This window comes from Pelodiscus sinensis, chromosome 6 (assembly GCF_049634645.1).
Source record: "Pelodiscus sinensis isolate JC-2024 chromosome 6, ASM4963464v1, whole genome shotgun sequence".
Lineage (NCBI taxonomy): Eukaryota > Metazoa > Chordata > Testudines > Trionychidae > Pelodiscus > Pelodiscus sinensis.
Window position 1 is genome coordinate 33,735,989 of NC_134716.1, and position 14,340 is coordinate 33,750,328.

Below are 14,340 nucleotides of genomic sequence, written 5' to 3' on the forward strand. Positions count from 1 at the left end.
AAAGCAGCCATGACAGCCAATTCTTAACACTATTGAACTTGCAATTTTACTATTAAATAATGTGTCCTTTTATTATCAATCTATATAAATTTACCCAGTGCTGTTGTCAAAATAAAACTTCTCCGCTGATCGATTTTTCTCCAGCTCCCCCATCGACGTTACTGATGTATACTCCACTGGACTAGAGAAAGCAGATGTCTGCCTTTGAAAGACATCAAATGTTACTTGAAAAGTTGTGCTTGATGGATAGCAGAGTCCTACCCGAATCCAGTCATTCCTGAAAACATAGTGAAACAAAATTGTTATAATTCACTTTGAACAAGTTTCGTGTTTTTGTTATAGTGGAAACAGAGTAGCAGAGAGAATATTCTCATTTCAGTTCATTCAACAACCATTTCAGTTCAATAACTAATTCATTCAAAGTTAATACACCAGTCAGGAGATTAAAAAGCAGAAAAGCTAATTTTCTTTTTCAATCTATTAATTAAAAAAATGGATGTGAGAGGAGGTCCAGTAGTTCTAAAATCTTGAAGGACATTGTTGATCTACAGATAATACATCCTCAGTTTAATAAATCAGTTAGTTTTAAATGAAAAACATGTTTTGAAATACTTTTCTTCTTCTGGAGCCAGCACACGCAAGGTAGTTCTAGTTAATAAAAAAAAATATTCTTGTTCATTAACTGAATTTCAATTTCCCTCCAAAACTGAGACTGACATGTATTTCAAGTGGAAAAAAAAAAATCATCCAGTTGAAAAGTTAAACATATCCACCTAAACGGAGTATCGTCCTGTTTAGAAGAAAGCTGTACCAAATTCAGTGTCAAGGTATATTTAATTGCAAATCAACATGCTTTAATGATTATCAATGAAAACAAATACTTTTTTTTTTTTTAGAAAAGTACAAATGCAAAGTGTTAAAATCAATTATTTAAATCAAGATTTCCTGATCACTGATTTAAATCATGATGAAAATGTCAGTGATTGGTCACTTTGATTTTAAATCAATCCACCCTGCTTTGGATATAAATTTTTATTTTCCAATTTGACACACTGCATCTTATGTGGGTGACTCTTAACAAGAACAGTGACAAGTCAAACTATTTATAGTTCTACTCTGCACACTTTCACACACTAATAAAGCAATAGGGCTTTTCTTTAAATGCTTCTTTACAGCATTTTATGTATAGCTCTATACAGCTTTTGACTTAGGTCTCAATATTTGCTATATCAGATATATCAAATTCCATTCTTACTCATGGTTGTAATTTTGAATGGATAGCTATTTTTACAACACTGTATTCAAGTGTTTTTTTTTTAATCAAAGGCAACAAGCAGAGGAAACATACCTGTTAAAGTTAATGAGATAAAGAAAAGTGGTTTGGGGAGCTTGTCCATTCCAATGTATCGTATAGCCCTTCTGAAGCATTATTACAGGCTGGTATTGTTGAAAAGCAGCTCTCTGGTTAATACCTCGGAGTGCCATGGGCCTAGATGGGTATTCATCTCGTATCATGGTCATAGTAAGATTCTGTGGGTTCATTGTTCGGATGTATACCTGTTAAAAAAAATAAAAAATAAAAATAATTAATTAATTAATTAAATAAAATAAAGACAGCAATAGACAGAAAAAAAGGAGAGATTTGAAGTAATCTGACAAATTTTGATCAGTTTCACTAGAAACAATTATATACAAGGTAAAATGCACATAAAAAGGAACCACTAGAAGAACATTAGATGCTATGCCTGGTGGCCCCAAGGAGCATGGCACTGCGCACACGATTAAAAACAGCTGCTGTACTGTAGGGTTTGCAATCTAAATAGACAAGGGAGACAGTTTCCCCCATTTTAGAGATAGGGAACAGAAGTACAGAGAGATTCAGTAATTTATATAAGGTCACCCGCGTCATCTATGATAGTTTAGAAATAGATCTCAGCAAAAGGGGTTGTATTTAGAAAACTCTATTTCATATTTTAATGTTATTACCAAAACAGAATTATAAGAGTAAGAAAGTCCCTATACTTAAATGTTTTGGTCAACAGGATTGCAGTGTATAGAAAAGGGCAAGTCAATGCACTGCATAAAGATTTGCTTTATTACTTATGCTATTAGAATCCCATCCCATCCCTCAACAGCAAGCTGTTCAGAAGACACAGCAAGCATAAAATAAAGAGGAACGCCATTTCATGGTTTTAATGTGTTTTTCTTCAAATCATGTCAATATATATAAAATACAGACTACACAAAGAACTGAAACCGTTCCAACCTGTGCAAAAGTCCCACTGCAGATCACACCATTCCACTGTGACACATTAATGCATTTTGGATGTTGGATCAGGAAATTATCCATTCTGCCAACATAAGTGTCCTTGTATTCAGTCACAGAACCATCTACGTCATGGAATATTGAGTTCTTGTCGCCATCCATCTCACTGTCTTCAAACCAGGGACCAGGTTTACCAAAGAAGACTTTCAGAGAAACCTGACCATAAAAGATAAGTGAAACATTCCTGTTAAGTCTCTCTCATAAAGCCACTGAGTTCAGTAGTCCATGTAGAAGTTAGAAATGTTTATCAGTGTGTCTGTATGTATACAAAAACAATGAGGCGTCAGATATGGTTTATGAAAAGAAAAAAATTGTTCGAACAAGGACAAAAAACTTGCAAAACAATTGCATTTTATAGCACGCACAGTGTTCATTTAATTCATGAAGTTTTAGTGGAAAGTTTAAATCACTAGATGTTTCAGAATTTTGTGTTAATATTTATGACTACAAATTCAGTATTTCTGTCCTCTCAGGTTTTAAAGAATCTTGTCCAGGTATTATCATTACCAACCCACAATTACTTCTCTTTGAGCTAAAAGCAAGCACTAATTACCTGAACTGAAGTCTGATTTTTGATCTATTCCCTATTTCCATAACTGAGCTTTAGCTTAACAGAAACTGCTATTGGAACAGTAATTTTTTATTTATGTTTTATGAACAGCCAAAATTACTATCAGGACAAATCCAACCCTGGGCTGCCACAGTGCAAATTGACAGTGGAGTTGAAACTTCTAGCTTCAGCAGAAGCTAGGAATTATGGGGTCCAAGGTGTCCAAACCCTTGTTTCTTTCACTGACTTCTGAGATGGAAAAGCCTCCTAGATGATATAATCCATCTCCCTGCCGTGCAATATGTTTACTGATGCATCGTGCAGTCTAATTTCACAGGATACAGGGCTTCTGTGTCAAAAGGTATTACACAGGCTAATAGATCTTATTCATTCAAGATTACAGCAGCTTTATTTCATCTTAACAAATATCTTTTTAAAAAATATTTTTCTTAGAGGAAAAAGTCTTTTCCTCAGGGGAGGCACAACTCACTTATGTCAGTGATCGCTGGGTATAACTTGCTCTTGTTCTTATTCTGAAAAAACACTGCTTTAACATTCAGCCAGCGACTATTTAAAAATAAATAAAAAGGTTTATACTATGAAACTTCAGGCAATGTGTTTTCTTTGACATAACTGCCTGCCTCGGGGTGGGAAGCACTGGTCTTTGCTTTCATGTTTCTCTATACAGTTCTGTCAGCAACTACACAGCCTAATACCTTTACTATGAAAAGCCTCATGATTCTATATTAGAATTTAGTGATTTAAGTAGCTCTTGTAACCGGAGTAACCAAAAAAGCAAAATTAAAAAAAAAAAAAAAGTTTCCACATTAAGATAATATATTTGTAAATTCAATTGGCTATAGAGCAGGAATGAAGAACCTATGGCCCACAGGCCAGTTCCGGCACATAAAGATAGGCAGCAGGATGAGCTGGGGCAGGTATACCAGCCATGCATGGGGTGCACCAAGGAGGCAAGCTGCAGGCCACATCAGTCCTGCGGGTTCTGTGCCAGGAATGGCAGTGCAGGGAAGCTCTGTCCCCTGTGCTGGTTTTCAGGCTCTACCCCCGTCACTCCCATTGGCCAGGACTCCCCCCTGGAACTGTGCCAGATAGGCACCCTGATACTGGGCTCCCTCCCCTTCCATTCAAGCACTCCCCTTTTGCCCTGCCTCCCACACCCCCAACCACGCCTGCATCCTACTTGCCACCCAGACCCCGCCCCTGCACCCTCCGTCCTGCCAAACGTCACTCAGACCCCACATCTCCAATGCAATCTTGTACCCTACCTCCTGCCCAGATCCTCCCCCCGCCCTCCCCGCAGCCTTCTTCTGCACCGTAACACTCATCCTGACCCTGCAGTTCCACCTCAAGCCCACTCCCTAGATGCTCCCTCCTATACTGAATCTCTCATTTTTGACCCCACGCCAGAGCCTAGTGGCCCCCAAAAGAGTTAATCTGGCCTTGGAAGAAAGCCCTTAGCCTTGGCCCCCTCCTACCCAAGGCTAGAGTGCAAGGGAAACTCTGGATCCCCGAGTTGCAGGAGTGAGGCGAGTCTCCTTTTTTGTTTTCCTGCTTATCAGTCAAGGGCCACATCAGTGAGGATTTGTTATTGCTTCTTGCTTATGCATGTTTCTCCTTCAACTACAGGTCTGTGGCCTTTGTTTCCCCCCCCCCCCCCCAAAAAAAATTCTACACCCCTGCTACAGAAAATAGGTTACTCTAAATTAATTACATGAACATTTCAAAAATAGTTTGAAAGCTCTGCTCTGAATTTAAGTTTGGAATGGAAATTCGTTGGGCTGAAAATCTCACACACTCAGGCTCACTGATTTCTTGTTTTTCCTGGTAGGTCAGAAATGAGAAGTTCTGTTCTTGTAATGAGATTTTAGTATAATAATTTCTGGCTGAAATCAGGAAGTTCAAAGGCATGTGACTATGTAGGAAAGAATGGTTTTCAACCCTCAAAAGGCTAAATGAATATCTGTAAGCCAAGGCAGGAGAAGCTGGTCCCCTACAAGTTGCTTAATCTCTCCTCATTTGCCAACCTCTTCAATGTTTCTGGAGCCTGTTGTAGCAGCCTTGGGATGTAACAGTATAGTCAATTAACCAATAAGCAAGAGCTTATCAGTTAATGCTATAGACTACACACATTTCCCTCCCTCCTCCCCCAATCCCACTTGCCAGTTAAGTTTTTTAGCAGGCTGGCCAGCAGCCCAGCTCAGTCCTGGCTTGCACCAGGTCCGGCACCTACCCCTGCCGTGACTGTGTATTTAAAGTGTATTAGGAACCAGGCGGGCAGGCAGCCCAGCTCAGTTCTGCCTCATGTCAGATCTAGGAGCTCAGACCCACCCCAGACAGAGGCTACTATCACCCTGTGCTGCTGCCTCTGTATCAGAGGCAGCAGCATGGAGCGACAGGCAGCCAGTCCATGAAGGGAACTGGTTTTTTAACTGCCTCCCCTGTCAGATCAGCCCCTGCCTGGCAGCAGGGAGTGGCAGGGGACTCCTCAGGAGTGGGGCCCGAGCACACTTGGGACAGGACACTGGACACAGAATTCATCCTATTTCATGAAATCTCCTTTTTTCTACCTCCGTTAATGAAAATTAATTTTGCAATAAACTTACATGTGCATCAAACTTAACGAGTGAAATGTTGTTTTTCGGTGTTATCTGCCAGGGGTTTTTCAATAGGAATCCAATGGCACTGGTGTATCTATCAGCAGTTGGCACGAAGTTTTTGAATGTGCATTTAGTAAGATGAATGGGTCCATCATAAATCTGAAAACCTCTGATTGGAAACGTCCTGTTAAAAACAGTATGTTTAATACACACACATATATGCATGGACCACCTGTCAGAAGTCTTGGTTCAATATCCCAGAGAAGAAATCCTTCCCTTCATTCAAAAGCATTCAGAATGTAGCGCTAAGTAGGGGTGTAACCATTTTAAATGGTTCACCGATAAGCATAAGCTCATATTACCGTAATAGTTACATGCTGGCTCCTGGCCCCACTCCTGGGGAGTTGGCTGCCCCGCACTTCTGTCTCTATATCACTGGGTGGCAGCTGGTTTCATCGGAGTGGGGCAGCAGGCAGGAGCCAGTATGCACCAGGAGCTGGCTTCAAAGCCCGCTTCTGGCACACACTAGCTCCACTCCCAGGAGTCTGCAGTGTGTAACTATGTAACCACTAAGATTTTTAACCGGTTACACAGTTACCTAATTAATCGCTTTTTTGCGTCCCTGGGGCTAAGACAATGATTTGTAAAGTGGGACACTATACAAATGGTCTTGCCTCCACTATTAACTTACGGGTAAGATCCCATATTCTAAAACTAGCAAAGGGACCCAAGATGCCTGGAACCCACCCAAATCGTCCCCTTTGCCTACCCCCTTTTAGGATGCAATGAGACCCCTGTGCCAGAAATGCCCAATTCAGAGTCCAACACACTTGGGCAGACAGCAATCCAATGGCACTGGTGTATCTATCAGCAGTTGGCACGAAGGCTTTAGGCTTCCGGACCATCTCAACTTCTCCCCATCAATTGGCTCAGTGGCACAGAACTACCTAGTGCACGATCTGCCTTATATCTGTTCCTTTCTTAAGTGAGGCAAAGGGTGCCATCTGGCAGTGAGTGTGTAAGTCTCCCAAGACAAGCTCTGAGGAAGTGGAAGTTGTCTGACACAGAGAGGGTAACGGCACTGGCTACACAAGCAAGCCACTCAAAATCCCCCCAGACAGACTCATTTCCCCCCTTCCCAATTGTTTCAAACCCCATTGGACTTACTGCTCTTGTAATGCCTAAGCGTTACAGTTCATGATACTGCATATAGAAACATGCATTTGAAGACGCAATTCAATTAGTTACTTAAAAGCATAGCAAAATCAACTGATAATATGCCATAGGAGGAGTTTTAATTTTTGTATTCTATTTTCTTGTCACTAACATTTCACTATGAAGTTTCACAATTTTTTAGATAAGCAATAGCAATTAAAAGGCTGGTAATCAATGGCAACAGCACGTACAGCCTATGCCACATACTCTTTTAAAAAGGTGGATCTCTCCATTTGAGATCTTTTACCTCCCATAAAATGAGAGATTCAAAAAGGAAAGAGAAGAAAAACCCCCACAATGTACATATCAAAATGCTTTTACCCAAACTAATAAATGAAAAACTGTCATAATCACTATGGCTGTGTCTACACTGCCAGTTTTGCATCAGAAAATGTGCTAATGAGGGACTCTCCAGGAGGCATAAGGATCTTGCGCAAAAGGGTTTTTTGTGCAAAACGGAAGTGGCTACACTGCAGAAAATATGCTAATGATGTCGTGACTCATGCTAATGAGTTCCTCATTAGTGTATTTTCTGCTGCAAAACTGGCAGTGTAGACAAAGCCTATTAGTAAAGGACTCCCAGTTTTTTTTTTAAACCCCATTACTGTTTGCAGGCAAATTATAACACAGTTTTCACACAGTAAATCACCCCACAATTTGTTTTGTGCTGATGGTTTATTTTGGACTAGGTAGAAAGAAACTTGTATAGTACTGTTCATAACAGCTGGCAGTTTTCTGAAATATGCTGGACAAACCAAATTGAATTAACTTTAATACTTTTGGGCTCCATTGTATTAAAAATATAATTGCTTTTGAGTTATTGTGAGGTTGCATGCACTCATAAGAAGGGCGTATGTTAATGTAACCCTTCAGTTACCAGTCCTTTGAAGCTTCATCCTAAGAGAGGGGACCCAGTGGCCGGCTGATTACCTATTTATGGCCTCTTTAAAAGTACATATAATTGTCTAGAGACCACAGAGATAGGAAAGCCTATTGGTAAAGAACATTAAACTAACTCATAGGCTTGGTACTGGACCCATCAAATGGACAAAATCTTTGGTCTACAGAGGGTGACAATCTTTAGGGAATGATTGGAAGGACCTTGGCTAACCAAGGCACTAAGACCTGAACAACGAACATCATGAACTTGAAACCACAGGGAGACCCCTGGGTGGGTTTTGAAGAATTAATCATGTGCCAGAGCCTAGGTCAGAGTTGGGGTGACCTCTGAACCTGGTTACCATGCGTGTACAATTTTGGTTATTTTTAAAGTTCTCGGCTTTTACCTTAAGAAGAAAATATGCTTACTTAGAAAGAACTGTCTGTTCTTTCTGGAGCTAGTAGTCTCTGGTAATAAAGCAAGCAGGCCTGCTTATGCAGACACGCTTTTGCTGGGAATAACAGTGAAGACAAGGAACTGTTCAGCTTGGAAAGTAGTAGGTCTCTATCCAGGAGGAGACAGCTGAGGAGCTGGAGGCCTCCAAGTGGGTGCCATGAAAGGTCATAGAGGGAGAATATAGGTGCAGTTGCCTTAAACTGTGACACTTCTAAACTGACTGCCCAGGAAACCTGACTGCCCAGGAAACCGACTGCTCTTATTCACCAAACACTGGGCAACATCAGTGTAAGATTTCCCCCCGTGTTACATTGATGTGCCTAACTGTGCCACTGGAAGGACCATTCCTACATCTGAGACATTACAGAAGGTCAACGAAGGTACAAATGAGCACCAACTATGGTAATAGCTTTGGAGATGAGAACATCTGTTCACTGGAAACAGAACAGAGATGTTCAGACTAATTTGACATAAGCTGCCATCAGATCAGACTAAACAGCCTTTAGTCATTATTATTCTTGGCTGGATTCAAGCTGCCAGCCCAGAAACAGAAGGTGGTAGAGTTCTGTCATCAAGTCTCCAAACTACTCAGGCTCACCAGTAGCCATGTTTAATCTTGGGGGTGTTGTTACTCCGTGCAATGTAATGCTAGTTCTAAATTTTTAATGCTATTGTCAATCAGACAGAAAAAGTAAATTTTGGAAAAAGCATCTTTGTTTTACTCACTGAAACACTTACCGATTTCTAGGCAGAGTGCGATTTTTATTGTCTATTCCTCCAGTTCCTGAGTATTTGTTTTGGCCACCCTGGAAGCCATAATTCCTGCTCTCACCAACAAACAGAGATTCTGATATTTCCTGGCTGGAACCTTCATCTTTTGGGAAGCTTCCATCACTGTCAAAACAAAGTCTGAGATTATGGATACAGCACTACAGTTTAGGCATCCTACAACTTCTAACTAGTATTTACCTCAATCTAAGCAATGCATACCAAGTCTTTTGTTTTCCAGCGTATTGCAATATACAATTTAATCCTTGTTTTCAAAAACTCTAGCTTTAAAAGAAATTGTAACTGATTAATACACATACAGTTGATTCTAAGTATTAAATCTTTTGTTCCCCTTGTCCTACAGTCTCCTCTTTAAAACTTGTATTTTCAGTGTTAAGAACATTTTAGTTATAGAAGGTGAAAAGCTAGGGTGTAGTAAGCTTTCTTAGAGTTCTGGTCATGCCATCTAATTATCTAATATCATGACCTGATCAGAGTCCCAGGTGAAACAGACCTAGGATCAAAAGTGATGAGGCATTTCCTTGATGTACGCCCTCTCATCTTTATTTCCACACTTCTAATGTTTGTACATTTGTGTTTCTAAATAGCTCCAATATCAAATCTACTTCCTATTCTTTGGCAACACACTGTCAAAACTAAAGCTATAAAAACTGAACATAGCAATGAAATTCAGTACCAAGATACTTACCTGGCAAAAGTTAAACCTATTCCATTGTCAGCAAACCTACAAGAAAAAATTATTTTTGAACAAAGTCAATTTCAAAGTACATACAATATAAAACTTTAACATACATTAAATGTCAATTTTTATTTTAGTTTCTCGAAGGGCAGGAGCACAGATTCACTTCAAACTGAATTTACTTGCATACATAGATAAGATTCAACTTACAAAAAAGTTCCATAGCTATTACGCTCACAAATTTCTGGTGTTTTATTTTTAATCAATATAAGGATTTCTATATCATTTTGTTAAGTGGCAATATGATAGCTTCAGAGAAACCTCAGATATAATAAAAGTCAACATTTTTAAAACTGAGACAACCGAGAACATTTTCTCTTTTATGAAATTTTAAATCCTTGTTTGGTTCCCATTAGGCCATGTAAACTTGCATGGTTACTTTTAGCCCACTAGTGTGAAATGAGAATCAAAAAGCTTCAATGCTTTAGCTCTGATATTCTCTCTCATAACCCTATTTTAATATAGACTTTTCCAGATTTGACAACTCATATGTCTACTATTGGTCCTGCCTAGAGCGGGGGGCTGTACTTGATGACCTTCTGAGGTTTTTTCCAGCTCTATGATTCTATACTAGCTTTAATACCGTTGTCAAGGAAAACTTTTTCTAGCAGGTAATTGTTTGCTCTTGGATACCTACCCAGAGTTCCGAATGACAATGTCCCCTCCTCTGACCCAACACCCATGATCATTGTTTTTATAAGCGATTAGTCTGTCAATCAGAGCAGCAACTCGGGCCTTTTCAGGGTCAGCACCTTGATGAGGTCGAAACCTTTGAAAAGAAGGAAAACCAAAAACACCTGAGACACAGGGATCTGATTTATGCTGTGTTAACGTGCACAGACACTGATGAGGTAGATAAACATTTGCATGTACTGGACAGGCAAAAATCAACTCCTGCAATGTGCCTGAGGCCCATGCTGAAAGAGGAGAGAGACTAGAACCCTATTTTCACTGTAAGTGCCCCCACAATTCTCCCTAACACATTCCACAATGTCCTAGAGGCAGGCTCCAGCCCATGCCTGGAAATCTAACTGCAATGAAAAAGCTTTGCAAGTCCAAGTCAGCTGATATGGGCCAAATACAGATTTTTCCCTTGTTATGGAAACATACCCTCAGTTTCCAGACACAGAGATACTATTCAGCACCTTGAAATGTCTGAGTTATTCTAGGTGAATAATATTTTAAGTTCCTCTAGTAGGATTTAATGTCACTCACTCCTGACTGTGTAAAGAATCTCTTACTTTGTTTCCTAGGACCCTCTGTTTTAGCCCCTCTAAAAGGTTCCTGAAACACTTTTCAGTTTTTCCGTGCCCCTCTTTGTTCCCTGTGAGACTACAACATATTTTCATTAGGTTTCATGTACTTCCTGGTCTCCGATCTCTAGCTATGATTATTTGGTTGATCATTCACACTGGTCTTATCTGCCTTTTGTCATGATTTCTGAACTGTGGTTCATTTCCAAAGCCTGAAGTAAAATATGTTCTCAAAGTCCAACTGTCCCCTTCCTGAACAGAGGTCAGTTCAAACAGATATACAGTAAACTTCCGATAATCCGGCACCGCTAGGACCCAGGGGGTGCCGGATTGTCAGATATGCTGGACTATCGGAAGGGGGGGGGCTATGAGGGGTTTGGAGTGGGGTGGGGATGCCCCCCCCCCCCTTCCGATAGTCTGGTTCTGCCCCAGGCATCCCCAATTCAGCTGCTGCTGGTCAGTTTCAGCAGCGACTGAATCCAGGATGCCTGGGGCAGAGCAGCTGGGGTGCTGCCGGGTTGGTCCGGTAGTGCCGCCCTTCGGCGCTGCGAGACCAACCTGGCAGCACCCCAGCTGCTCTTGAGGACACCTGGACAAAGCAGCTGGGTTGCTGCCAGGTTGGACCCGCAGCACCAAGGGGCGGCGCTACGCGACCAACCCAGCAGCACTCCAGCTGCTCTGCCCCAGGCATCCTCGATTCAGCCGCGGCTGAAACTGACCAGCGGCTGATTGCAGGAAGCCTGGGGTAGAGCAGCTCTTCCCCGGGCTTCCTGGAGTCAGCCGCTGGTCAGTTTCAGCAGTGGCTGAATCGGGATGCCTGGGGCAGAGCAGCTGGGGCGCTGCCGGGTTGGTCCCGTAGCGCTGCTCCTTGGCGCTGAGGGGCCAACCCAGCAGCACTCCAGCTGCTCTTCCCAGGCATCCCCAAGAGCAGCTGGGGTGCTGCCGGGTTGGTCCCGCAGCCCCAAGGGGCAGCACTACGGGACCAACCTGGCAGCACCCCAGCTGCTCTGCCCCCCGCTTCCTCATTCAGCTGCTGGTTAGTTTCAGCAACAGCTGAATCGGGGAAGCCGGGCACAGAGCAGCTCCAATTGTCTGGCAGCCAGAGCACTTCCGGGTTCTTGATGGTGCTGGACCATCAGGAATGCCGGAGCATTGGATGCCGGACCAATGGAGTTTTACTGTAGTTCTCTTATCTAATGACATTTTACTAGATTCTAGAGCAGGGTACAGGTAGATGGACATTTGGTTTCTCCTCATTTGAAATGTGATTAATATACGTATAATTTTATTTAAAGTGCAAGAAAAAATAGCAAGCCAGCCTGTTGTAAGGAACCTCTCCACTACTCGTTCATGGAATGAACTATTCTGGAGAGAATGTGTCTATGTATACACCAAACCAATTAATACTCTGCCAATAGATGCTCTCAAGTTGCACTGTTGAGTTGAATATTCAATAAGCTGTCTGATGATTTAGCGGGAGATTTTCAAAGGAACAAAGAGCAGATGGGTGTCCAACTCCAACTGACTTGCTATTGAGTTGTACCTCTGAAACTAGGTCCTTTAGACTAATGGGCTCCCAACCTTTCCAGATTACTGAAACCCTTTCAGGAGTCTGATTTGCTTTGTGCACCCACAAGTCTCACCTCACTTAAAATCTACTTGCTTAAAAAAAAAAATTAGACATAAAAATACAAAAAAGTGTCTCAGCACACTACTACTGAAAAATGAGAAAGTAAGGAATTTTTATCATATAATTATAAATAAAAGAACTATTGTTTATATATGAAATGTAAGTACAAGTCATTGTCTGTAGGAAGTTTTAAGCTTGTATTGAGCTGGCTAGTGTTTTTTATGGTAGCCTGTTGTAAAACTAGGCAAATATCCAGATGAGTTGATGCCCCTCCTGGAAGACTCTTCATACCCCTGGTAGAGAACCATTGCCTTAGGCCTTGTCTACACTAACCACTTTCCACCATTACCACTAGCCCCATTAAATGAACCTATGCAACTTCAGCTATGCAAACGGTGTAGCTGAAATCGACCTATTTACCGTGGTGTCTTCTGTTCAGTGTAGTCAGTGGAGACTGCTCTCCTGTTGACTCCAACTACTCTTCTCATTTAGGTGGAGTATTGGAGTCAATGGGAGAGTGCTCAGAGTTTGATTTATCACATTTAAGCAGACACAATAAAATCAACCACTGGTGGATCTATCACTGCAGTGTCGATCCACCGTGAAGTGAAGACAAGCCCTGCGGTTGAGCCACAAGCCAGGGAGTTCAGCAATCAGCAGCCTTTAATAGGTTTTCAACTTTGCACATCAGATAAGAGAATATTTTTCAGAGCTGTTGAAAGTAATGACTCACTTCAGTTAAGAGAGCCAGCTCAGCACTAGTATGCAGAAGGAGCAGCCAACTCCCAGAACACAGAATGCTCTGCTAATTCAAAGAACTGGTGGGTGGGTTGATGTGGATGTGGGATTATGTACATAAAATAGCAACAAATCTGACAACCATCATGTTTTGCAAAGATTTAAAACATTTTCTAATCTTATATTATGAATATTTTGAAAGAAAAGGATTCCACCTTGAGAACTTAACTATTCTAAAATGTAATTTGGTTCAAGCACCTCTAATAGTGAGGCAACACACAATAACTTTGAAAGAACACATTTTTACCTTGCATTGTTGTCCAGGCAAAGATATTCCCGTGGATCCTCAGCATTAGCATGGGTAATTTTTACACCTTTATCAATAAATAAGCCAGCCTGAAACAGGTGAGGAAAGAAACAAATAATTCACCCGACCCAGTCCGAAACAGCTTTACAAAATTATCTTTGGCAATAAAACTGAAACGGAGTTCACAAAACAGGTGAGTCCTGTATGCATGATATCGGAGTTTTTAGTTTTTAAATGTACTCTCTTTTACTGCTCCATTTCCCTTATCTAACATACTCTTCCCAAGAAAGCCTGGAAAAATATTTCTGCTATCTCAGTATTACTTACCCCTCTCATAGGACTGAAAAATGTTCATGGAAATACTATAGTTTAGACTTCGTTTAAACACATTTGAAAGCAATTATTTTCAAACTGAATAAACTCTTTTACTGAACAGCTGTCTCAGAAGGACTTTTAGTCTTGGCTTAGAATATTCCCTACCTTCAGCCAATTTTTACTTTAAATAGGAACATGTGATTTGGTTCAAGCACCTCTAATATTGAGGCAATACAATAACTGGCTTCAATTTTCAAACAGTACTGTTTTTAACATATAGCCCCCAGAAGGTTGTGCATCTAAGCTGTAATACTGTTACTATTATTTGGAACAGGAATGATTAATATAACCAGAACAATTAAAAAAAAAAAAAGTCAGAAGAAAGTTAGTTTCTAACATAGAATTCCAAATAATATGGTATGTAAAATTTACTGTTCAGAACTTGACTTCCAGAAAAATCTTAAGTCACCTTTAAGCTAATGTAGATGCGTAAATAAATGCATACATGGTTTAATAAAAATCAA

The 14,340-nt window shown here is 40.8% G+C and overlaps 1 protein-coding gene across 5 annotated transcripts in view; it reads right to left on the reverse strand.

Annotated features, from left to right (window-relative positions):
- Positions 1-14,340, reverse strand: part of CEMIP2 (cell migration inducing hyaluronidase 2) — an 87,074-nt gene that overhangs the window by 7,844 nt on the left and 64,890 nt on the right. For all 5 annotated transcript variants that reach the window (XM_075931705.1, XM_006137830.4, XM_006137832.4 and 2 more), the window contains exons 12-19: positions 13,502-13,590; positions 10,211-10,342; positions 9,523-9,558; positions 8,784-8,939; positions 5,501-5,678; positions 2,267-2,482; positions 1,349-1,557; positions 95-277 (exon numbers count right to left, since the gene is read on the reverse strand). In XM_075931705.1, coding sequence (XP_075787820.1) covers positions 95-277; positions 1,349-1,557; positions 2,267-2,482; positions 5,501-5,678; positions 8,784-8,939; positions 9,523-9,558; positions 10,211-10,342; positions 13,502-13,590 — 1,199 coding nt within the window. The remainder of the gene's footprint in view (positions 1-94; positions 278-1,348; positions 1,558-2,266; positions 2,483-5,500; positions 5,679-8,783; positions 8,940-9,522; positions 9,559-10,210; positions 10,343-13,501; positions 13,591-14,340) is intronic.